Genomic DNA, 26,465 nt, shown 5'->3' with positions numbered 1-26,465 from the left:
TATCTCTTTGTGTCTCAGAAGTCAGTTGTTAAATTGTACCCTGTGTTATCCTATTATTGGACTACATGAGTCAGTGGGGTTTTTCTCCTGGGATCAGCTCTTGGAACAGAACTCATAAATGGTTAAATCTCATTCCACTCTTCTATCTCTTGCAGATGTACAACAAAGTAGATGTTGGGAAGTCGCTTTCTGCTGATACACTCTCTTCCTTCCTGAAGAGGAAATTTCCTAGCGCCAATGCTGAGAGGATTCTAGGTTTAGAATCTGAGTATGATTACAAAAGAAAAGTAAGTTATTTAAATTTTTCTTCTTTTGTCTTTGTTTTCATTGGAATTAATGATTATGACAATGTTTGATTCCATGTTTTGCTTTTTTCAGGATGGTACCCTCTTCTACAAAAAGAGTGGCTTGGGTGCTCTACCTCTGGCTTTATTTAACGGAGTCCCTCTGAGCTCCGATGAGATGGACCCAGATGAGCTGGAGACCATCATCCTGCAGCGCATAATGGACACGACCACCGCTTTCCAGAGAGCTGCCTTTATGGTACGACACACCTGTATGCTAAGGGAGACACTCATCTTCTCCCTTCCAGAGTTTATTTTTGTACAATGAAGAAACATTTTAATTATACACATGCATTAGTCTGGGTAAACAAACACGAAAGAACACTACCAGTTTGTTTGTTCTTATAGTATGCATACAAGTAATACTTCATATACTAGTCTGGGTTTCCTGTTCAGTGGATTAGCAAGTATTTACCATTGATGCTCTTTGATAAATAAAGAAGCATATGCAGTATAATACATGGCTCTGTTCTGTGAAGTATCAAATGTAGATTTGGATGAAATTTTAATGATCTCTGGTTCATTGCAGCAGCAGAGTATAGAATATAGGCTCAGCTATTACTGTGTGTGGTATTGTGGTAAATAATCAAAAGCGTGATAAGTAATTGATCAATAGCCAACATTGCTTTCTGCTGGATTTGCTAGATAGTAGGACAGTTAGCGGTTAAATATTCCTCCACATTATAAGATGGATAAGTTTACATACACAAGATACAATTCATCCTTTTGAATTGATGTTCCAAGCATTGTTCTTTCTTCTGCCTTTGCCTATAGGGTCAGTTAACTGAGGGCTCAGATGTGGTGGACTATCTAATGGAGCAGGCCAATGTGGTTCCGAGGATGAACCCTGTCATTCTGAGCACCGACCGAAAGTACCTGGACTTCACTTCCACGCCAGGTGACCTGCGCTACTCCTCGTATTCCATCAAGTGCAGATTTACTGTATGCCTTGCACATTTTTACTTTATCCCCCTGCTTTGTAGTTGTGGACGATTGGGAGGACACAACTATGTTTTCGTTCCTGGAAGGCAAAGACAAAACAGCTGTGGTGGCTAAGAGAATGAAGTACTTTACAAATAATGGTAAGCTATTACCTGAAATTTCATGCCTTGTTTCCCAATAAACACAATTTCAGAGGAATGCACACGGTGTCATCTTCAGTTACACATGACTTGCAACAGTATAAATAACTACATTTGCATCTTCCTCTGAAGTGGAACAGCTATTATACGTTTGTTTGTTGAAATGAGTGAAAAAGGAAAATTAATCCTGCATTGTTTTACTGATCTATAAAGTGTGAAATTGACCTTTGTTAAGGCAGACAGGTTCTGCCTCCAACAAGATATTTACTGGGCCTGCTGACGGGCGTTCAGCCAGCAGTCTAAATGGCCATAAGAGCTGCATTTCAAAGCTCAGGCCCAGAGTGTAGGTGTCCCATTGAGGCTGAGGTGGCTGATTGCCATCTCTTCTCTGTGGCCAGCGGCTATTCTGACTGTTTAAGAGAAGGTATTATAACAGTGACTGGTGGCAGAGCTCTCCTCTAATATCCTCATCCCTCTTCTGCCAGATGTCACATTCTCTTTTACCTCTCACACTCAAACTGAACATTCACCGTAACGCCTGCGCCTCATTTTCCTTCTTACTTTCATCTGATTGTCAGTGTGTAACCAGGGTGAAGACTCCTTAAAATCTACATAAGCATTACAGTTGACATTTGAGCTGTAAAATACCCTCCACCCTTGGTTTGATTATATATTCAGTTTGAGTTTACCTGTACTCCAGCTTCTTAATATCTAGAAAGCTTCAACCATATGCAGTCACTGGTTATAATATGATGCTTAAATTGAAAGCAGTGTGATATGTACTCTAGGTAATTAATGTATTAAAGAGTTTTTGCTCTTCTGTCTTAGATGAGGATGGGATGAGTACTGTGACCATATGGATAGCTGGGGATTTTGAGAGGGTCTCAGGAAAACAGCTGTTACTCAATGCTCTGAAACATGTGGTGAGTATTGTTACCACTTCTCCCCATTCTGTCCTCTCATGACTTAGCTTGTGTTATCTTGTCATCATTTAACAAGCCGTATAATTTTAGAGGAAATGGTAACGTGACCCTGAAAATGTCATTCATACAGATATCTTTAAAATGGAATATTCTCTGTAAACACAGATTAAGTGGTTGTAACACAGGAAGCAAATGTTTTCTTTTTGTGATATATTTTCTGGTAGATTAAGTGAAATTTGAGAAACTATTACTGTAAAGCACTCAACACTCTTTCCTCTCTGCCTCAGTCAAACCTGCATTTTCTGGAAATATGAGAATGTGTGATATTTGTGTGTGAATTACATCACTTGTGTGTGTATGTTTGTGTGTGTGTGTGTGTGTGTGTGCACATGTGCAAGCAGAAGGCCAGCCGTGGAGTGCGAGTGGGGGTGATAGATAACCCCAGTGGAAAGCCCAGTGAAGATAACACTGTGCTGTACAGGGCTATCTGGGCCTCCTTCCTCACTCAGAAGAATAAGGCTACAGTCGAGTTTGTGCAAAAGCTCCTGAAAGAGGAAAGCAGCCAGCTCCTCCAGCAGGGGACCAAGATGAAGGACTTACTGATGCAGGTAAAGGGGGGATTAAGAAATGCAGTTCTGTTTTTTTTTTTTTTTTGTCACGTCAGATTCCAAACATTTCATTTGCATTTCTTTTATGTTTCAATAATAAATGGGCCCCTTTTATATCTCTGCTTTTGCAATCATATGAAGGTACTGTAGAACTGAGATTCAGGAACAGCTTGGCAATGATTTGCTGAAGATATTTTTATATGATATTTACATAAAGTAAATTTGTTCAAGTGGGGAATATCTCCTGTCTGCTGAAGTGTGTCTACATTAGCAGTAAACATATAAATCTTGTGATGTTGTCAGTCGATACTTATTAATTAAAATTTATTATCTGCTGAATGCATTTGTGCTGACGTGGCAAAAATTGTACTTGACCGGACAAGAATTTGTCAGAAGAGCCATGCCCATCAAAGTAAACTAGAAAGCATGGAATCAATGCAAAAATAGTGTTTGCGTGATAATATTTCAAAAAATATCACTATATATTACAAAATATTTCAAATCAGCAAGTGAGATATGATCACAAAAATACACAATGCATAATTGAAAAATCCAGTTGATAAACAACGTAGGCATTAAATAATTATATAATCATTAAATAATAATAGAAACTCTCCTGTTTTCGGCTACAGCCACACAAGCGATGAAAGGTTTTATAACACCTCAATTTTTCCAGTTACATTTACATGAAATTAACATGTCTCAGTGAAAGTGAAAAATAAAAATAAATAATCAAGATAAAAAGAAATCATTGAATCGCAATCATGAATTTAGTCTAAATTCTGCCAGTTAATTCAGCAGCCCACCACCTTCATCACGTTGTTTTCGTTTCTACCTTGGACATTAAATATTGTTTGGAAAGTTCATCCAAACACTGTAGCAGAAGTTTCCTCAAATGTGTTGTACTTGTTGTTTGCTTTGCTTTCACCTTCCGTCCAGTTTATACTGAACCAGCTCAGTGGGATTTAAGTGTGGAGACTGCGCTGCTCGTCTATCATTTGAAGCCACCGTCTGGTTCTTCTCTTCTAATGGTTTGGATCGTTATCTAGCTGTAGGATGAACCCCTGACCAACCAGTCTGTCTTCCTTTTGTTACTTTTTCTCACCTTAGGTTTTTCCTTGTCATTCTGATAGTTATATACAGTTCTACTTCCTGCAGTGCTGTGTTGTCCTAATAATGCATCAGAGGGTGTAATAACACAGTTTGCTCCAACACTGCCTGAAGACAGACAGAGGCTTTGTAAGTAATCGACAAAAGTTGGGTCAACTTCAGGAATTGTTTGCATTCACTTTTATTTAATTCCATTGTTGCAGGAAATAAACAAGTTAACCAATTAAATAATTCCTGGAAAAAGGCTTTTCTTATCTTTGTACCATTGAAGGTCATTCACTGGACTCTGAACTGATTACATTTTTATATAAATTGGAAAAAAAGGAGGCGTTCCAAAACTTTGAATCAGAAGTGTATGAAGTCCCTGACAAATAAAGTACTTCATCTTTTTGATGCAAAATCTTATAAATTGAAAACTGCCATTAAACAGTCTGGCTGATTGATTTGCAACACTTCATGCAATGGACTAATACTAGTAGAGATACTAAAGAAATACCTGCATGAATATAAATAGAGTAGTTAAAGCTCCCAGAGCTGATAGATTTATATTGTCTCATGGTATTGTGTCGTATATTCCATACCCTGAAAGTTACACAGGTCTACAGTGGGAGAGTTAGTGCTTAGAAAATTAAGAAAATAGATTTTTGGACTGATAATTAGATTTTAGCTTGGTCGTCTTGATTGAGAGGTGTGTCTTTGAGAAAGGGATAATGAGCATGATGGTAAGTGGGAAAATGAAGGTTTGATGTAACCACTTGCCGAGATTTTTCTGCCTCTGCTTTCATGATTTAAGTGCACAGTCTGGGAAAATGGTGATTGATGAGCCCAACTCCTCATCTCTCTCATGCATGATGCTCTACACTCTGTGGATACCAAGGCAAGCGGTCTACTCACTTAAGGTTCCACATGATCTGTCACAGGGACCAACACAAGACAGGCTCCACACTGAATCTTCAAGTTAAACGCACTGGGGGAAATCTGGTCTCTAGGACCTGATGAATAGCTGAATTCCTGCACACTGTTTGTGATTGTGTGAGCGACGTGTGTTCAACCAAGCCTGACTATCACTCTGCTGCTGTAAGCAGTCTACAACCGCTCGTGTTCTCTGCGCTGTAGCGTGCAGTATCCACCCACGCAGCGTTGCACATAAGAAAATAAATTCACAGGCACTAATCAGCTGACGGGAGAGCTTGTTTCTCCCCCGTCAGGATAAGTCATATAGCACAGTTTACATTTGGGACCATCCATAACAAACTGGCCTGCAGTTACATTAGCCTTAACAATGAGGAGACAATGGGTTGGAAATAGCAATGGAAAGAGAGGAAGGATGTGGCTGTGTGAGTTGAGACCCAGAGTCAAGGGATATGAGTTTATTATTGGCTTCCAGACAGACTTGCTGACTGGATTGTGCTGACATTATTGGTATTTCACCTGTTCTCCCGAGGAGTGAAATGTTAGAGAAACTAATAACTTGACTCCGCAAACCTCCAAACTCCCACCCCTAATTTGTTATAGACAAAAATGGCAGAGGCTTAATTAAGAGTTTGTTGTATTAATTACAAATTGATTAATCTCATTTTCACACATGTGCATTTCTGACAGCTTGCTCCTCTGGTTGAAATATTTTATGCTTGAAAACTGCAGTGATTACACTGATGAAAGGCATCGATGATATTGTGAATAATTGTTTTTGCCTCATACATCATTCCTCATGCCAATACATCACTCAGATTTTGTTTTGGATAGACTGTAAAGGCAGAAAGGTCCTTGAGCTAGTCTACTGGATCATTCAGTACATCAGAATTTTCTTTAGAAATGTGTGTGTTAACAGAGCAATCGATGTATCTAACACCCTGAACAAACTTTTGTTTTTCTGCTGTAGGGCATGGACGCAGATGCTTTCGAGAAAAAGTTCAATACACTGGAAGTGGATTTCATCCTCAGTCAGCAGCTGTTCTGTAGAGATGTCATGAAACTGAGGCCTGGAGAGCGTGCAGTGATCAGCAACGGCAGGGTTAGTGGACTTCACCTGTGTTGGAAGACACTAAAGACAAATAATTGGTTAAATGTTGTCGTTATTGTTTGCTACAGAGAAGCAGGATCCTTCAAGATGCTGCACTTTGGAAGTTTTTCCCTCCAGTGACTTCAGAGTGCTTCCTTAGTACTGTCAGATCAGCATGATTTCTGTTTCTTAAAGGTCACAGGTGACACCAACAGCACTACGTGTGCCTGTTTGTGAGTGTCTCTGTATCTGCTGAGTGTATGTGTGCACTGTCTCAGCAGCAGCAGCGATGCTGACAGTTATGGATGAAGAGGCCAGCCTCTGAGATGGCAGTAACAATTAATATCATTTTACATTCCTCTGCTGCAGTGGCAGGGCCCTACTCCAAAAATAGAAAGGAGGCAAACACATCACTGAATACCATGACTTTAAGTGGATAAAACACTGTGTTACGATCACATTATATTTAACACCCCCCTGGTGAGAAGTAAATAATACATGGTGGGATATGAATTGGAAAAGTTTTGTTCTGACTGACTTAGTTTGTCCGTGTTAGATCCTTGGCCCGTTTGAGGAACCGGAGGAATTCACTGTGGAGGATTTCCATTTGCTGGAGAAGATTACACTGAGTGGTTCTGCAGAGAAAGTCAAAGCCAAAGTTAAACAGATGCAGATGAAGCCAAAGCAGTACGTTTGGATTTTGTTTCAACCTCGTTATATGACCTTTTTTTACATTTTGGTGTCCTTATAACCTATATCTTTATTATTTGATTGAAAGGATCTAAAAACAAGGAGTTCTCTTACTTAGATTGGTTTTAGAAAGTATTCGCACTCCTTCACTGTCTCCTCATTTTATTGCAGATTTAATTGTAAATTGATCTAATTGCCATTTTCCCCATCAGTCTACTCTTAATAATTCCTACAACAAAGTGAAAAATATGCTTTTGGAAGGTTTTGCAAATTTGATAATATTGAAAAAGTATATTCTCTCATTTCTAAAAGTATTTAGACTCTTAGACATAGTTTAGAAAGACACAGAATAGTGTATATAAGGTCACACAGTGCATGCCAAAACAAAAACCAAGCCATGAAGTTTGAAGGAACTCTGTAGACCTCTGATAAAATTGTGGTGAAGCACAGGTCAGAGTGGGGGTGTAAAACCATCTCTAAAGTTGTGATTGTTTCCAGTAGCTCAGTGACCTCAATAATTGTCAAATAAAAGAAGTTTTGAAGAATTAGTCATCTGGCGAAACTGCGCAAAAGGGCAAGAAGGGCCTTGGTGAGAGAGGTGACATGAAAACCCCAAAAATGCTTCAGAGGTCCATTGCAAAAACCAGAGAACACGCCACAGAAAAAAACAGAGACAGAAATTGAACTCTTTAGACATCTGGAGAAAAGCAGGCATGGCTTGTTACCTGGCTAACTGCGATACAGCTGAGAGTTGAGAGAATTAATAGTACAGAGAGTTCCTTGAAGAAAACCTGCCACAGAGAACACTCAACGTCAGACTGGCACTCTGGGTCACCTTTCAGTTCAGCAATAGCCCCAAGCAAACAACACTGGAGTGGCAAGTCTCTGACTGTCCTTGAGTGACCGAACCAGAAGAGACCCATCACAGATGCTTTCCATCCAATCTGACAGACGTTGAGATGATATGTCAGGGAGAATGAGATAAACTGCTCAAATTCAGGTGTCCAAAACATCCAGAGAAGACTTAAAGTTTTAAGTGCTGCCAAAGAGACTTCTACGGATTAGTGATAAAAAGGTGTGAATACTTCAATCAATTTTAGTTTTTGGCTTTTAATACATTTTATAAATAATCTTAAAACACATTTTTATTGAAGGTAGATATGGCAAAAACGTTAGTTTCTAAATCTAAAACACAAAATGTGGAAAAGTGAGTGTCTGGATATTTTCTGAAGCCACTCTTTGCTATTTAAAAAACAATCATTCTGAAATTAAGACAGTATGATTTCCTCTGAAGTTGGGCTTCACTGATTTATGAGGCTACCTTGTTAACAGCTTGACATCACATTGCATGAGCTGTGTTTGACATCTCTGCTAACACGTACCATTAATAAATGATGGAGTGACCCTGCTACACCTCTTTTCCCTTAGCGCCAGCGACTTAGTCATGAAAGTTGATGCCCTCCTAAGTGCAGCCCCGAAAGGAGAGGTCAGGAGGGATGTCCACTTTATCAAAGACAGCCACAGGTGGGCAATGTTTTCTTTTCTCCTGTTTACTGTCCTGTTGGCTCTGCAGTTTCACTCTCTGTTTGTTGTATTACATCTGAAAATAGCCACGCCATCAATTCAAGCAGTCCAGAAAGGTGAATCTTTGGATTTTCAGTTCTGCTGAAGTGTGAAGTGTTGTATAACCGTTGTTGCTGAATTCCCCTTGATGTTCCTTTTTTCCCCCTCAGTATGCTCCGCCTCTCACCTCGGGAAAACGAGGTGTTCTACGATGTGGTGGCCATCGTTGACCCCCTCACTAGAATGGCACAGAAGATGTCCTCTCTGCTGATTGTAAGCTGCATTCTTCTCCCTTTGCTTCTGCTCTTTTCTCCTCTGATTCATAACAAAGCAAGGACTCCCTAAAATGACTAGAAGTGAGAACACAGAAACAAAAAGCAAAGTAAAAATTGAAAAGTTCAGATACAATTTTTTATCCTCATCAAATGTTTCATGGTTGTATTCCTTTACGCACTTCTTAGTTAAAGGTCTGACTTTGTGTGCTTAAACAAGTTCATTTGACCTGATGAGGTTATTTTGAAGAATTTTTTCTGTAGTGGCTTAGTTTCACTGAATCCCACTTGCTGTCTGCTGCTGTCTTGCTGGAGGCTTGCTGTGCTCCAGAATTCGACTTGGGGAGGATATAAAAATATGACTCACCATGTCTTTACAAAGCAGCCAGCGAGACTGCCACCTTCAGTAGCCATTGTTTGCAGTGTACTCTTTTCAGAAGTCTACTGCTGCATACAGTAGAAAGTATGATGCCCGCATATCAACATCATAGCTGGTTGTGAGGGAGGCAGCTCACTGTGCCTGTATCCACTGGCTCATTATTTTTTTGACTGCTGTTATATCATGAAAGATGTTACGTAAGAGTGTATGTGTTTAGTTCTTTGAGAAACTGAGTATAATAAGAGTAATGTGCAGCAAAACTACAAGCCACCTTCCATCCCTTTGTGTGCCCTGTACTCGTTTCTCATCTGTTGGTCTATTATCTGCTTTTCTCCTGATTTCTGGTCGGGTCTCGTCTTCTTTAACTCCTGCAGGTGCTCAGTCAAGTGGTCAATGTGAGACTGCAGGTGTTTATGAATTGCAGGGCCAAGTTGTCCGAGATGCCCCTCAAGAGGTAAGCTTGAGCTCCAACAGTAATTAAATGTTCCTGTTTGGCTTGTTTGTGTATCCTCTGTCCGCTGCAGACTTAGCATCTCTGCCTCGCTCCTTCCCTTTGTTAAATTATACTGCACAGATGCAATCTGCTTAATAACACCACCTTATTGCTTTGGGCCTCCCCTCGCATCTCTTGTTAAATTGCTTACAGCTTGCACCTTTGCAGCTCAAGTCATGCAGTAAAAACAACAAAATATAAAATAAAAAAAACCAACAACAACAAATAAAAGGTTAGAATTGTCCATTATAAACACACCACTTTGCAAATGTTAGTCATTATGTAATTTGAGGTGTTTTCTCTTTTAATTTGTCCCACAACAGGTTGAGTCATGTGTAGTGCAAGTGAACTGAAAAAGCTAAAATGTTATTGTCTCACCATGACCACTCACTTTAAATGAACAACTTATATCATAACCTTTACTTATCTCTGTTAGACATCAGCTGGAAAAGCCTTGATGGAAATCAACCCTTCCCCTACAAATGGCTCATATGCACCACCCACCCATCACTCTTCCCGTCCCCCTGAGTGATAATTGCATATAATTAATGCAGATGGCTACATTATATTTTCACATCAGAGATAACTAAGCTGGAAGTCTGCAATCAAGCTACTAGTTAGTCCAGGATATCACAGTGCAGACAGGTATTTGTTATTTGCCTTTGTTAATGAAATGTCTTGTGTTGCTGGTTGATTTCATAAAGCCCCTTACCTCATCTTCCACCACTGACAACTTGAGAACCTGAGGATAATGCAGGAGAGAGACAGAAAAACACTTTGTCAAAACCCTAAGAAATTTCTGTTATAGGGAATTAAAAGTCCCAAAAGTCCCGTTAAATTAAATCAAGCTGCACTCAATTTCTCACACTCTTAGATATCAGTTCTCTAAATGTGCCTACTTTTTTTGTTCAAGATCCATGAATTATTCCCTGGGGTATGGGGAATCTCAATGTGGATAAATATGCCCCAAAATGAATAGGGCTCTTGTCTGACCTATACTGCATCATGGTAATCTGTCCAGTTGTTTTTGTGTATTCTTGCTAACAAACAAACAAACAAATCAACCTACAAACAAACAGATGAGGGTGAAAACATAACCTCAGTAGCAGATTTAACAAACACATGAACTAAAAAAATTTAGTTATTCAGTTTTTTGGCTTTCATCATAACAACTTACGATGTCGAGTTTAAAACGGCAGACGAGTTTCGCAATGACAACGTTTCCTCTGCTTCATGTCCCCTGTCGAGTCATATTTTAACCTTGGTAATCTTATAGCCCACCCTTAGATATATGACTGTCAGTGGGTGCATGAATCCTGTTCTGAGTCAGTGGTTCCATTTTGTTAACTGTTACACGTCTCATAGTGGAAGTGAGGCCGCAGGGCTGCTCATCTCCTTCCTCTTACTTATCTTCTCGTGGTGAATTGTATTTCTCCACCTTAACTAGACTCTTCCCTTCACCGCTTTCCTGTACGAAGGTGGCGGCTCCCTCACCCATGGGTCAACAGCCACTATTTAAGTGCCCTGCTCTGGTCCTGGAAACACGGCTGCTGTGGAGGGAATTAAGTTTTGAGAAATATCCCTGTGAATAGAGAATGTATTGACGCACAAGAAGGCATTCGAAAATAAAACGGATTAGCATTAGTTATGTTTATCATCTTCCATGTTATCTACGCTCATTATGACTCCTCAGTGTCAGAGGGCGCGCTGAATAAAAGCAATTAGCATAAAAATTAGCCTGGAGCTGGCCTCTGTGAAAACTCCAGGTAATAATGGGGAGAGAGAAAAATTTTGTTGCACATATTTCTGCTACTGGCTGAGAAGGAACACTGGCAGTAATAGTATTAAATCCCTCACTTTGAAGAAATTGTATATACCCAACTGTCACAATAGAGCACATCTCTCCTGTCCTAGAAAGGAGAGTGTTGCACAACATGTCATCATTTTAGTGCTTGCTGAGGAGCACAGAGCATCTGTTTGATGGAATTGTTGTTTCGGACCAGTGACAAAATGTCCTGCAACATATCCACCATGTTCAGGCTCACTGTTGTTGGATATTATGTCTATTTGCAGTTAATTGTAAAGCACTTAAACTTTGGTCATTTCTGTTTATGTATGTTTGCAGCTTTTACCGCTTTGTCTTGGAGTCTGATGTGGCTTTCTTAGCCAATGACACAGTGTCTCCAGGCCCAGTTGCCCGCTTCATGGAGCTCCCAGAATCTCCACTCCTCACTCTCAATATGATCACACCAGAGAGCTGGATGGTGCAGGCAGTGCGCAGCCCCCATGACTTGGATAACATCCACCTGCAGAAGGTAATCCTGCACCATCGCCTCTACTCCAAAGCAATCTTATCCATCTTAACCTTTTGGTAGGGTTGAGATATTTTCTATGAATCACTGCCCCATGATTTGTCATCTATACTTTTGCTCCAGGTTAATGGGATCGTGACAGCGGAGTATGAACTTGAACACCTTTTGCTGGAGGGCCACTGCTTTGACCTGTCAACCGGCCAGCCCCCCCGTGGACTCCAGTTTACTCTAGGCATGAGTCGGGACCCGCTCATGTATGACACTATTGTCATGGCTAACCTGGTCAGCAGTCTTTCTCTTCCATACTAGAGTTACCAAGACAGTTTTCTTGCTCTGTAGATATCATAGTAGTCAATTGACTTGTATTCTTACCATTGATATTTGAGACTCTCCCTTTTTTTTAACCACAACAGGGATATTTCCAGCTGAAAGCTAATCCCGGTGCCTGGATCCTAAGATTACGTAAAGGGAGATCAGAGGATATCTATCAGGTCCTCACGTAAGTATTAACCAGTACATATAGACTTTTATTTATTTATTTTAATGCTGCTATAGTTTATCATGTCCTATCCTAACCTTACCTTACCTTTCCTGCTCTGTCATGTCCTACTTTGTTCTATTGATCTCACACCATCCTGTATCCTATTCTATATCCTATCCTATATCCTATCCTATCATATTCCCTGCTTATTTGGGGGTAAAGGTTAGATAATGATGCTAATTAGGAGTCGTCATCAGTAGCTCAGCATCAAGGTTGTTCACAGCCACCTCTCTATTTCATACTGGTATCTGTGAAACTCATCACTATGGTAACATGGAGAGCTGCTGACACTAGCAGCTCAAGGTTTTGATGAATGCAGGGAGTTCTGCTCAGCGCAGAGGGGAGAGAGACAGGTAGGAGGAAAGGGATGCTATTATAGAGAAGACAGAGTGGAGGGATGATTCAGCTGGTCACCTTCCATTCCATCCACCTCAGACTGCAGAATACCAGCAGCAGCATGTGTTTTAGTTAGGATGGCGTGTGTGTCAAAGGCTGCGTATACTAGACAAAGTGAGGTTGTGTTGTTTGATTTCCCTGGATGAATAGAAACAGTATTGTCCTTTGGTTGGTTTGATACATTTTCTTAAAAAATTCAATATCCTTTTTTTGTGTTTTGGCATTTTGTCAGTACAGAGACAGACAGGAAACGATTGGAGAGAAAGAGGATATGACATGCAACAAAGGTGTCTGTCTGGAGTCAAACGGTGGACTTTGGAATTAACTGCCTTAACCATGAGGCTACTATTGATTATTGTAGTTCTGCAGTTTTACTGTGGTTACAATGTACTCTGACACGTTCTACTTTTCTCAAAAAGAAATCAAATTCCTATTTTTCAAAGGAACTTTTCCCTATAAAATACTTTCTACGTGACATAACAGAGAACAATAATCCCTCACATTCAATTTGCAATAATCCCAACCATATACGTGAGTCTGCACAGGCAGCTGTAGTGCACCATACTAGATGTCCCTACAATCACAGATATTGTCCTCTCTAGCTATCCATAAGATTTAGGACACATACAGCCCTCGGTTCCCCTGAAATCATATCAGACAACCAAGATTTATTCCCCAATCCTCCAGGTGAAGCTAAGAGGTGATGTCATTTTTCACCTTGGCAGTGTCATTATTCTTGTGGTTAGCGGCACTCTGCTCTGGTTAGGTGGCCGATCAGAGCCTAGTGGGAGTGTCTGTGCTCTCCGGTCCCCGAGCCTGCATTTTCCTCATGCACCCTGTGCCATTGCGCCTCGCCATGACAGCGATGAATGAGATGGCCAGCTCTCCTCTCTTCAGAGCAGGGATACAGATTGATCTCTGGTGCTTTCTAACACAAGCCCTAAGGGCTGAGTTGCACCAGTGACAGCAGAGTGGACAAAGCACGAGCAACACTTGAGCAAAGGGGGATGCACTTATGGCCAAATGAGGAGGGGGCATTTATCATAGTGATAAGGTTAGTTTTTTGCCTTTAGTAAGCATTGTGGTCGTAATGGCTTGCACTGCATCATGGCCTATTGCTCATCTCTGGCTGAAGTTTGCTCTCCGGTGTTTTACCATCAGACCCCTGCAGATCCTGCCTGCCAAAACACATTCACTGCCGGACAAATCAGTCCTAAAACAATTACAGTGAAAGGCCAGTGTTATGCAGTCAATACCGTACAGACTTTCTCATTAAATCTACCACTATATACGGCCTGCCTGGGAAGTGGTGATGGATAAAATAATGGTAAGGTAATTCCTAATGTTGATGGAGGTTAATGAATATGGTCAGAGTGTGACCCTGGCAGCTGTCCCAGTATCAGTTTTTAAGTGTGTGCTCTCACTCTCTGTCAGTGGTCGGTCTATTAGCTGCTGTTGTCTCCCTCATAGTGCAGATTGTACTGTGGATACTGTGTTGTTTGCTCTTCCTGTGGCTAAAACACGTCAGCCAGACACAAAATGCAATTCATTAAAATGTGGACAGAATGACACTATTAGAATGTAAATCAAAGTCAAATTGATTAGTTGAGTTGTTCTATGAATGCTAATAGATACATACATACATACATTATACAGATATACATTTAGTGGTTCAAAGAAACTTACCTGCAAATTACAACATTGTTTTATTTAGATGGTAAATGTTTTGGCCCTTATTTCTCAAATCCACTGATACATTTTAGTTTTTAGACCAAGTTACAGTTACTGGCATTTGTTTTCATTGTACCTTTGCTCCTGCCACCTGAACTACCAAACAAACCTATAGGCTAATGGAGGGTTTAAAGAAGCATTTACTGTGAATCGCCAATTTGACAGTTAGCTGCTTTACACAAAAACTACTGGTCCAATAGTAGAGTGAACTGGACTTTTTTATGCACTAGAATAATTATGATCCTTATCCGAACCCAAATTCTTATCAGACTTGATCTATAACTGATTTCTAGTTCATAACTTTGTGTCTAGGTTATGTATTGACATGGATTATCTATGTTGTAATAAAGTGTGTAGATTGCTGAAAAGTATCAAATAAATTAGGTTTTGAGTTATATTTATTGCTCTTATTTTGTGAATTATGTAATTTTTCTATTTTGATACATGTTATCCCTCAGTCTCAGAAGTTTCAGTCTCTAGGCGGGGCCTCCCTTGTGTTAGTCTAACCAGCTGCAGATCCATTGCTGAGATTTCATAATAATTGATTTTTACTCAGCGATGGTAATCAATGTCTCGCTCTCTTTCCACTTTTTCAGGCACGATGGAACCGACTCCCCTGCAGATGCTGGCGATGTTAAAGTTGTGCTGAACAGTTTCCACAGTAAGATTATCAAAGTCAGAGTGAGTGTGTTTCATATGTTCATTAAACGCTTCATAGCTCTGAACATAATTCAATTTACAGTCAAATTTTAACAGTTTTTATGATGTAGATGCCATTCAAAGGTCAGAAATTCATTATTTTACTCAGTCACATAGCATCCAGAAAAAATAGCATTGCTTTGTGTCTATTTTCTCATTGTAGGTGCAGAAAAGGGCAGAGAAAATCAATGAAGATCTTTTAAGTGAAACAAGTGAAAGTAAAGGCATATGGGACTCCATAGCAAGGTGTGTAATCTATTCTTACATACAGCTAAAATGTGTTTTTTCTATTTGCTTTAAAATCTTCCAGCAGCAACTGTTTGCTCATCAACCGGTTTGTTGACGTGCCTTCTGTCTGTCAATTATATATTGCAATTTCAGGAGATCTTATTCCTCCCCTGGATCCAGACTGCGATATTATGCTGTAAGATCTAGTCTTGCAAAAAATATGTGCTTCTGTAGGTATGTGTGTGTGTGCATTTGTGTGTGTTTTTCCCCAACACTTCCTAACTGTGTGATCCTGTCTCCTCACTTAATGCTTGCTGTATGAAGTGTTTGGAGCACTTTTGAGAAAAGGTAGGCAGTGTTGCTGCAAACCATTTAACACCCATAACTTCTTTATCATGCTCATTAGCATGCAGTGTTTATTGGTTGCTTTCAACTGCTGTGCTACTCCTGTGTTTTGTAACAAATCCAAATGACTTAGTAATATTGTAAAACTAAATGTTTATATCTGATATTCACATTTTCATGTTTTCGTCTTCATGTATTTATTTGTTTATTCGTCCATGTAGTCCTTTTACAACATTACAGGATTTGTTGTTTCCTGTATATGTATTTATTCATGCAAAAGTGCATAAACTATAATGCACAGTTACATACAGCCATACGTCTACAGAGTTTTTCATGCAATGTGAATTCATATTCATCATCAACGAAGGTGTCACTGATCAGATTGCAGGTGAAGGCTCTTGTGGTTTGTCACCCACCTGGTAGAGAAAGAGCCTGAATGAGGGCAGACGATAAAACAGTATAAATAAATAGTCATCTTAATGCAGAGTAGAAGCTCTGGAAACACAATCTTGGGTAGGGGCTGGACTGTTTGTCTTTCTGGAGCTGACTAAAGTGAGATGGGTCAGATTGATGCAGGGATGCTTTTGAGCCCCTGGCTGAACAACTCAGTGTAGGCGTTTTCCCAAGAGAAAAGGATGACCACTTGTGTGAGGTATGTGCCTCTGTGCTGAATAACAATTTGGAGCACTTCGTCTTATTGGAGTCTCTATTTGAGACCCTGGTGAAGGCACCACATAGGAACTCCAAAGTTCTGCAGACCTTTGTGCTCATATGGATAACCCCTGACAGGGAAGCACAGTCTATGTATATACCTGACATTCGAGAAGTCTTAGACCAAATATGAATGATTAACTATGTAGTTTAATTGGCAACTGTTGCCATATGTCTTGGACACTAAAATGAATAGAGGACATCAGTAGTGCAGGAAGCCTTGACATGACATTAACAGAGGGAAGCCATTTGGTTTAGCCAGGGCGCTATTTGTGTCAGGATGCTGCAAACAGATTGAACCTCACATTCAGTTGGCTCAGCCATGGAAACATGGACCAGCTTCTAACTCCTTAAACCCAACCTATGCAAAATCTTTGCAGGCAGAGAAAAAAAGGCCCTAGTCAAACCAGGATTTGAACTGAGAACCTTCTTAATGGGGGGCAACAGTGCTTCCCACTATAATTAGAAGGGTTATGCTCATGTAAATTAGGAGTATCTTGCTGTTGCAATGAGCCCCCAGGTCCTTGGATAATTGGAGTAAGAGCTGTGTCTGTTTTATCAAGTCAAGCACAAACTCAAATTTGAATCACTGCTCCTTCATGTTGACAAAAGCTAATTCAGGTGGTTGGACTCCCTGATCAGGACGCTTCCTGGACACGGGTTGTGGAAGTATTCTTGTCCTCTCCAACTGGGAGCATATGCCAAGGCAGACCCAGAACAAGCTGAGAAGATTACAAATCCCTCCTGGTCTTGGCATCTGTTAATTAGGAGCTTGTGTTTGTCATTGGGGAGAACAAAATGTGGGTTTCCCTTTGTAGCCTAATCCTGCCTTGACCAGGAGAAGATTAAAAGCAGAAAGTGTCTGGATAGATGGACGAATACATTTAAAATTGAAAGTAATTTTTAGACCATTTCCCATGGTATGCTTACATTTGAATAATGCAAGTACTCAACAACATTAAAAGGTTAAACAAAAGATTGAATAAGCTTAATAAGATTGAACACAATTGCTCCGTAAGTGCTAGACATGAATAATTCTAAAATTAGCTTGCATTTGACTGCATTTGGAGAGAGGAGAGTACTTTCATCTGGCATGATTCCAGTATATCTCCCTTCCAAAATGAGAGTTCATAAATCTTAAGATGTAGAAGCCACACATCACATTCGGCAGAACATCTAACCATATATGCCACATTGTGCTCATATTTACTATCTAGAATAAATAATGATGCTCTGGAGAGTCTAACCTCAGCATCCTACAGCCCCACATTAACATGGAGTGAAGGCAGCTGCCCTCAACTCAAGTTTGGAAAAACAACTAATTAAAAGACGGACTGAAAAAAAAAAAACATTGTTACAAACCACCAAACACAATTTAATCTTAGTAACAAATGATACAAAAAATGCTGAAACAATATTAAATTGTTGGACAGTTAAACCCTCACAAGAAAATATGTTTCTCCATAACAACAGAATGATATTCCCAGAGGAATAAACATTGAAATGAAAGTTTGCAAATGTTCAGAATATTTCAACTAAAACATTGTGTGAATACCTTGACCCATGATCTCTCAAAAGATCGCTGTTTGAAAAGTTAAGACGTCTTTCATTCGTTCTGCACATTACTTCCTTTTTAAACCCTGAATGCTTCGAGGGATTCGTTGTTAAGGGCGGGACTGAAGGCCATGCATTGATCTAACTCCTCTAAAGAATTAGTGAGGTGGATCCATCCATCAGCGAGCATCAGTAAGTCTCAGTGACAGAGTTGTTACAAGTTGTCTCTCTGTTTAGTGGGAGCTTTATTTCTATCGAGCCATAATGAGCCTGACTGAAAATAGATGCTTTCTTACATCTTTGTTTCTTACCCCTACTTTGTTTCTCCATTTCTTCCCTTTTGTGCTTTCTCTCTTTGTTTGAAGGAAAGTTGTTCCTTCTTGGTACTCAGCCTGGGGAACTCTTGATGGTTTAATGTCCTTTATGCTGCTTTTAGAAATCCGAAAGCTCAGGGCCACACAGAATGTGTGAGAGAATGTCGGTGGTAAAAGCTACTTCTTGCCAAGCAGTGTCACAGTTTCCATTACACACATGAATGTACTGTACATGGACAATCTGCCTTTCTGTTTTTTTATCCAAGTACAGTTTTATCTGGGTAGTGCTGTCAACTGTTCTGAATTTGAATCTTCAGCTTTGTGGATTCTTCCAGAGGTCCAGGTTATTTATGGGGCATCAGACGAGTGGGCGCTCACCTGACCCTCGAAAGCTGCTTAATCTGAAGTTGGCCCGACTGTGGTGCTGGAGGCCCTTCAAAATGGCTGACTTAGTGTTAGCAGACAGGAGTTATTCGCAGACCCACATGTGTGTGGCAAGTCGGGCGACTCCTCAGAAGCAAATGAAGAATTTGCTTAAGTGCAGGTAGAGCAATGAATCAAATGATAAACAGAAGAGTTTGTGTTGATGGTGGCGACTTGCTTACCAGTCAGACCAATGTGTGTGTGTGTGTGTGTGTGTGTGTGTGTGTGTGTGTGTGTGTGAGTTGGTTTTAGAGGACGTTTTGAGAAAAACATTATGCTCCCTCACCTCCCTCTCACTCACTTGTGTCCTCCTGGAGCCTCGGGCCGTGGCAGTGCTTGTGATTGAATGTGGGAGAGAGACTCTTTCCTCATCAGCAGTCTGTTTTAGACAAGGACACACAGTTTGACTGCAGACACATCTACCCTGCAGCACAAGTCCTGATTCCTGTCCGCTAAATGCGCCTTGCATCATGAACCACTGCTCTTTAATAGCGGTTGGGGGGTGGCGGTGTGTTCACAAATGTGAGGATTGTCCTTTTATTGTGATACATCTTCTGACTTACTCTATAATTCAGTCTGAAAAGTAAAAGACTGACTTAATGGGCTCTATCTTTGTGTGGAAAGATGTTTTGCAGCGTTTTTTTTTCTAAGGCTTAAATGAGTATATTTTGTTGCTTTGAGGTTTGGTAAATATTTTACTTGGCAAACATCACATTGGACACTCAGGCGTCTGCCACATACAAGGGGAACTCTTCAAAATCACACAACAGCACAACACAGCAGAAATTATGAGCAACAAATGGCTTATTTTATTAGTTGTAATAATTTTTAATTGACAATATGCTAATCACTTAAATGGCTACTAACACCACTAGTTTATGCAGTGTCAATGAACAGTGAACAGGGTGTGTTAATGTCTACAGGGAAACTTGTCTGTCTTCTCATCACTTAACTGCATCAGGATCATCCATTTTCACAAGTTCTTTAGCTTTATTGCAATCCCACGCCGCCGGGGCAGCAGCCATGTGTCTTTCTCTTAAAGCAGTCTTACGCAGTTACAGCTTCCTTCACTGCGTCTGTTATGATGTTGATTATTCAGCTCCGGGTGTCAGCACGTGAACTGAACCGCTGTTAAAACCATCAGAATCTGATCTTTTCCAGAGCATCGTCATCGCCTGTATCGTGGCTTCATTTAAATAAAGCACCTCCAGTTTGCTGCACAGTGATGCACGGTTTGTTTGAAAATGTTTTCTGCTGGGAGGTATAACTGTTATTACCCCCGTGCTTTACGAAGGCATGGTGGCGACTGGCTTAGTTCTGATTTACTGTCACTCTGTGAAAAAACAGGCATCAATCACAACACAACCACCTCATGTATTATGGTGTCGTTTACAGCATCACAGGTGGCGGCTCCAAGAAGGATGATGGAGAGAAGAAGAAAGAAGATGTTCTAAACATATTTTCTGTTGCCTCAGGCCACCTGTATGAACGCTTTCTCAGGTCGGTCTTTTTTATTTCACACAAAAGCGCACACACACTCAAGTAGTTATTTTCCAGGTCCGACACACATTACATTCCTTTCAGCCCTGATCCTGAGACTCTCAATCTTTCTATCTCTGTCTCAGAATAATGATGCTGTCCGTCCTTCGGCATACCAAAACACCTGTCAAGTTCTGGTTCCTCAAGAATTACCTCTCTCCATCTTTCAAGGTAGTGCCCTGACTTCATGATTTCTTTAGTAGCATTTTCTCCACTGCTTTTTCCAAATAATGTGTCCTGCAGTCCTTCAGAGATTCAATTATTCTCAATGAAGTAAATACCTGTGGATGGCTCCTTCCTTTGTGATGGCTTGTGTTTTATCTCAGGTTTTTGCAAATGAAATTGCCTGAAGGAGGTGAATTTTTAATTTTAATGGCATCTTAAGTGAGTTAATCTTCATTTATATGGTATTCTAAAATGTCTCACACAGTATATCATTCCACTGTTAATGGAATAAAGCTCGTGATTTGTCTTACCAGCATTTCTTATTATGCCAAAAGGATGCTAATGTTTCAGAATACATTCGTCTAACTGCATGTCCTCAGGAATCAGATCAAACTTTATCCTTAAAATTGTCTGTGTTATACTATAGATGTCTCAACAGCTAATTTGAACCCAACTGATAAATTGCGTGGACTTTAATATTGGCCCATATGAGCCTTTCAAAGACATATCAGTATTTGCATGTATATATTTTTAATGATATGAACCTCAGGAAAACATTTATTTTACCGAATAAACAATTTTGTGCATTTATGTTTACATTTTACATAAAATATTTTTTAGAATGTAAATGTATGTTTATTTTCTTAATTCAGTTTCTATATGTTTGTTTTTGTCAGTTGTCATTTATGAAATAGTGTATGGTTAAACTTTAAAAATATCATGAAAACAAATATCCCACTGTATAGTTCTCGGGCGCATTATGTTTTGCACTGTAAATAAATATATGTGTGGTGTAGAGGAATTAATTTAGTTACTCAAAAACATGCTCTCGTATTTGATTAACTTTGACCTTTGCTGTTTTGTGTTCGGTGCGGTTAGGAGACCATCTCTCACATGGCCGAGTCGTACGGCTTTCAGTATGAGTTAGTGCAGTACAAGTGGCCGCGGTGGCTCCACCAGCAGACTGAGAAGCAGCGTATCATCTGGGGACACAAGATCCTATTCTTGGATGTTCTGTTCCCCTTGGCTGTAGACAAGATCATCTTTGTGGACGCCGACCAGGTGAGGGTCCAATTGCACTGAGAGGAAAGAGAAAAGCGTGCGACTGGAAGTGACAGACTCCTCTGGAACTGTTTCAGTGCCGTGTGTGACATTTGGATGAGATTTTGAGTCGTCTCTGTCCTCAAAGATGTTCTCGCTCTCTCACAGATCGTCCGGGCTGATCTGAAGGACCTGAGGGATTTAGACCTGGAGGGCGCTCCCTATGGCTACACACCGTTCTGTGATAGCCGCAGAGAGATGGATGGCTATCGCTTCTGGAAAACCGGCTATTGGGCCTCACATCTGGGACACAGAAAATACCACATCAGGTATATTTCAACAGCAAACTGTTTAATGGATTATAGCAGCACATACAACGCCAAAGCAAGAAATTCTGACATTTCAAAAATGAAAGAATAACACAATAATCACTCCCTGTAACATATGCAGCAGAATTAATCCATGCATTTTAAAATAGTAACATTCAGAACACCGTGTTTCTACATTCACTTTCTTCCCTGTAGGGCATTCAGCCAGTTTATTCAGTCAGGGACATTTGTGACTTGCTTTTGCACATTGCAGAGCAGAATGAAGAGTCTAACTTTATTTAACTGTAAAGTATTTAACTTAACATTGTTGGATTCAGTAAATCATCTTGAGGAATCCTTCATCATTCCAAGATAAAAAATGACAATGTATTTTTGTATGTAGAGGCTAAAGATGCTTTGGTTGTTTTTGTTGTTCTTCATCTTTCAATCTAATTGTTAAATTTAAGTTAAAACTTTCATGAGGTTTTAAAACATTAACTCAACATTAACCTTTTTTCATTTAAACAATCCACCAGAGATTGGCTCTATAAGAAACTTACTTGATTGTTAATTAAAACAGTTTTCTTCCGATTCCTTTGCACAAGCTGAAATCAACAAATCCATATTGGATTATGAACAAATTAGAATATTCTTTAAAAAAAAAATCACAATAGAGGTTCAATTAATCTTGGAATTACAAAAAGTAAAATAGTTCAGCTCCTTGCTGGACGTAAGGACTTCTGTCAGTGTGGTGTCTTATCAGGTGGCAGCAAGTAGGCGAACACAGCTGCCATGGTAGCGTCCCACTTTTTGGCCGATGAAGACTGAAAGAGACGAGTCAGGAACTATAGTGATTTGATGGGATGTCGGTGTGCCGCTCCACTCCGTGGTACGACATCCGGAAAGCTGAGAGATGATCCATATCATGAGCCCAGGGAAACATAAGGTCCTGAATTTCCTCTGGCAGTCCTAAATCTAATAAGTGAGAAGTGAAAATGCAGAGTCCACACCTTCAGGTTTATTAATATGCCACATTGGGTATAATTATCCGAATGTGCCTGGGGTATTTATCTTGAGTCATTTTTATTAAGTCCCTCCTCCGGGCTTCTTCCTTTCGGAAATGGTTTTGTCACTCTCTTTGTCTCCTCTCTCTCTCCCCTCTCTCTTTTCTCTCTCTTTTCTCTCTCTTCTCCCTCTCTTCTCCCATATTTCACCCAGTGCTCTGTATGTCGTCGATTTAAAGAAGTTTCGTAAGATTGCAGCAGGGGACCGATTACGAGGCCAGTACCAAGCCTTGAGCCAAGACCCTAACAGCCTGTCCAACCTGGACCAGGTACATATATCAGAAACCATGATTGCTTTATACGATACAGAGTTTCTTCTTTTAGCACTACTACTCCTTCTACTATAACTTTGTTTGTATATAATATTTTTAATTAACATTTAATATTTGGTTTCTAGGACCTTCCTAACAACATGATCCACCAGGTGGCCATCAAGTCTCTTCCTCAGGAGTGGCTGTGGTGTGAGACGTGGTGTGATGAAGCCTCCAAAGTCACAGCGAAGACGATAGACCTGGTGAGTCCCAGAGCAGTTAGCTCAGTCTGCAGCCGATTTAAGACATGAAATGTCAGGAGAATTGTGCCTGGACATTTTTTGGAGCTTGTCTTTCTCATATGAATGAATGCAGCAGGAGATTGTGCGGGTTAGACCCCTTCACAGCAACATATGTGTCTGGCACATTAAGGCAAGAGGTGGCGTCTAGGTAGAGCAAGCAGGAGGCGGGACATGATGCACCATCGACCAGCGTCGGCCCTTATCTCCACAAGCTCTCGAATCTTGTTTTCTTCCCAAGATGTCACCTTCATCTGTGTCTCTCACACGTATGAATTCTCTTCTGGAGAGATTTGTATTTTTTAGTTTCGAGTCTGTCACGTGTTAGAAACGTCATTAACATGCTTCCTGTGATTTTCTTGAAATTCTCCTGCTGTCTTCTCACATTGTACATTTACCGGACATTTTATTTTGGGGACTGGAAGGAAGATTTTGAATTCTGGAAAATGTTTGGAGCAGCTGACCATGTGTCCTCACATACAGCCCCACTGGGAGATTTCTGGAAAATGTCCAGACTTTAGTGCAGGTCTAAAGCAGCTTAAGAATTACTGAATAATTTATCATCAAATCTAACTCTTTAGTTTTAATAGTGAAGTCCTTCTGTATTATTTACTCAGATCATGATTTTGCTTGTATAAGCAGGTTGATCAGAGGAATAATATTGTTGCTATATATTTTTACCAGATATTCCCGGTCACTAACGTCCATGAGACACTCTGCATTTAGGAGACAACTGAGGAGCAATCCTGTAGCCTCCTAAACTAATTTAGAGAATTACAGAGCAGGCTCCACTCGACTGAATTAGGAAGCATTGTCTCATTGTGGTATAGGACACCACTTGGTAATTCAGACAGTAGACATGGCCTAACATCCTTTTAACGGAATTGGAAATCAAATTAGATTCAAATGCCTGCCACAGACAGTGCTGGCAATGACCATCTGACTTGTCGGGAGAAAGTGGCTCTGGTGGCGTGAGTGATGCTGTGTCTTCTTCTCTGCTGCAGTGTAATAACCCAAAGACCAAGGAGCCCAAGCTGACGGCAGCAGCCAGGATTGTGCCTGAGTGGGTTGAGTATGACAACGAGATAAAACGGCTGCTGAGACGAGTCCAGGAACAGGGAGATGCAGAGAAAGAAAAACACAGTCCCACTCCCTCACAGGATAAAAAAGGTTGATGGAGAAAGAAAGAATATTCTCTGTGCCTACAATATTTGCTTGTTTTCAGCCGACTGAGAATTCAAACTGCAACACCTACCTATTCAACCTTATGATCAAATTTCTTTTTTCCACTGCGGTTGCTTTCCTAATTTCCGTCCAATGTTTCTTCCCCTTGCACAGTCGACAACCTGCGTGATGAACTTTAGTGTCTGCCAGCGCCCTGCTGGAGAGGACGGAGGCAGCACCTTCTGCACGCAGGCTCCCTGGTGATGCTTCAAGACAGACAGTTCCATCTAAACATAGCCATGGAGTGTTACATCCCCTGCAGGACAAGGATGTTGAAGAGATGTCAGAGATGCCGTAACTGCTGCTGCAGTCGCTTCGTCGTGATGTAAGTGTTCGCTGCTACCTGTGAACTCCTGGTGCACCACCAGCACCAGTCAGGCCTCGGTTGATACGTTGTTAAAATGAAGCGAGGGTCAGTCAAACCATTTAATTCAGTGTGCCCGAGGGGAAAATAGTTTGTGGCGTATGTGGCACTGTTGATTTATGCAAAGAACCATAAAGAGAGGCACATCTGAGCCCACGTCCACATTGTTATGTTTTAGTTTTAAAATGCTTCATTGTTGCTACGTTCACGCCCGCTGTCCATACTACTCGTTTTTGAGTGCCTAAAGTTTGGAGACGATCACGCAGTCCTTTACTTCCTCATTCTTACAGTTCCACCTCATTGTTGGTCCAAGAAAAGAAATCCCCTGTCTTAATTTTCATTATTGCTGTTCCTCGTTCCTCGTATTTTCTGTAACCAAGCAACCAACCAGAGTAGATGAAGTGCTTCCTGGATACAGCTGCACGCACATCTGCAGTGTATGGGAACGGTGATGTTCAAATGTTTTCTGCTGTTTCAGTATGGACGGGTATTATTATTATGTGGAGGTCTTAAAATTAAAGTGTACTAGTCTGGATGTAGCCTGAGAACCTAACCTTAAATCAAATTTTAATGTGCTTTATTTGAAGCCTTCAGAAAGCCATTATCTTTACTTTGTTCTTCATTTGACTTTGTAAACTTAGACTTTGTTCAAATTTTGACTCAAATGCCAAAACCAAAGTTGCGACTGACATAAAAACCCTTTTATTTTTAAATTTAAATTCAAAGTTGTGACATCATAACAGCAGTTAGCGCTGTCAGTTTACAGTTTGCTATGTCCCGCCCCCGAGTTGTGTTATTACATTTATTTTGTTGTGGTGCAAAACACCAGGGACACTTGAGCAGTGTCTCCTGCATGGATCCTCCACTGGTGACCATGCAAATGTTTCTCCTCATCCTTCAGCATCAGAGTCATCTCTCTCTGCTCACAGAGCCATCATGTCCACATGTAAGACACGTCGCCGGGAGAAGATTTACAAGCTCAGAAGTGATAACTACAGGGGGCGGGGCCTACCGAACAGTCAGCTGTCTGTTTACCTTTGGCTCAGCTGTGGATCAAAGAATCCTCCTTTGCACTCTACAGGTCATGGGTTATGTGAAGAATATAGGATTTTAACTTATTTCACTATGTTTGTATCTTATGTACTTTCAGCTTCAGTTTCACATGTAAAGAACATTTCAACATTTAAATTTCGATCCAGTGTTTTGTCTCAGGAATAAGACGGGTGCTGCTGCTCGATGAAGCCAGGAGCTGTTTTTTTTCTTTTTCTGTATCATAAATAAAAATGGGTGTAGGACGTCTGGGCACCCATCTGTCAATGTGCTGTGTCACAGAAATGTTTATACTATGTGGTGGAAAAAATAAATCTTTGATACAAAACCGTGACTACAAAAAGCAGTTTGTGGATTCTCTTTCAGTGAATGTGGAGGGATCCGTTCTTCACTCTAAACCACTTCATTGTGTGAAGAAGCTGTTTGGATATTGTCCGTCA

General features: G+C 40.5%; 1 protein-coding gene across 3 annotated transcripts in view; it reads left to right on the top strand.

Moving 5' to 3' along the window:
- uggt2 (UDP-glucose glycoprotein glucosyltransferase 2) overlaps positions 1–26,368 on the top strand; it is a 35,010-nt gene extending 8,642 nt beyond the window's left edge. Inside the window, exons 17-41 of one of the 3 annotated variants that reach the window (XM_069532456.1) lie at positions 156–287; positions 379–543; positions 1,119–1,242; positions 1,328–1,426; positions 2,255–2,349; positions 2,751–2,957; positions 5,950–6,081; positions 6,626–6,756; positions 8,188–8,283; positions 8,493–8,595; positions 9,348–9,427; positions 11,592–11,781; positions 11,902–12,060; positions 12,192–12,277; positions 15,043–15,127; positions 15,309–15,391; positions 15,698–15,721; positions 20,116–20,220; positions 20,346–20,430; positions 21,304–21,486; positions 21,634–21,794; positions 22,992–23,106; positions 23,235–23,351; positions 24,392–24,557; positions 24,726–26,368. In XM_069532456.1, the coding sequence (XP_069388557.1) occupies positions 156–287; positions 379–543; positions 1,119–1,242; positions 1,328–1,426; positions 2,255–2,349; positions 2,751–2,957; positions 5,950–6,081; positions 6,626–6,756; positions 8,188–8,283; positions 8,493–8,595; positions 9,348–9,427; positions 11,592–11,781; positions 11,902–12,060; positions 12,192–12,277; positions 15,043–15,127; positions 15,309–15,391; positions 15,698–15,721; positions 20,116–20,220; positions 20,346–20,430; positions 21,304–21,486; positions 21,634–21,794; positions 22,992–23,106; positions 23,235–23,351; positions 24,392–24,557; positions 24,726–24,751 (2,949 nt within the window). In that variant the 3' untranslated portion in view covers positions 24,752–26,368. Of the gene's footprint in view, positions 1–155; positions 288–378; positions 544–1,118; positions 1,243–1,327; positions 1,427–2,254; positions 2,350–2,750; positions 2,958–5,949; positions 6,082–6,625; positions 6,757–8,187; positions 8,284–8,492; positions 8,596–9,347; positions 9,428–11,591; positions 11,782–11,901; positions 12,061–12,191; positions 12,278–15,042; positions 15,128–15,308; positions 15,392–15,526; positions 15,608–15,697; positions 15,722–20,115; positions 20,221–20,345; positions 20,431–21,303; positions 21,487–21,633; positions 21,795–22,991; positions 23,107–23,234; positions 23,352–24,391; positions 24,558–24,725 lie in introns of all 3 variants that reach the window. The other 2 variants (XM_069532455.1, XM_020089971.2) reach the window with 2 other exon arrangements.
- Positions 26,369–26,465: the final 97 nt, after the last annotated feature.

Source organism: Paralichthys olivaceus, chromosome 10, assembly GCF_024713975.1.
Source record: "Paralichthys olivaceus isolate ysfri-2021 chromosome 10, ASM2471397v2, whole genome shotgun sequence".
Taxonomy (NCBI): domain Eukaryota; kingdom Metazoa; phylum Chordata; class Actinopteri; order Pleuronectiformes; family Paralichthyidae; genus Paralichthys; species Paralichthys olivaceus.
Note: the sequence above shows the minus strand (reverse complement) of the source record. Positions and strands in the feature narration are given on the sequence as shown.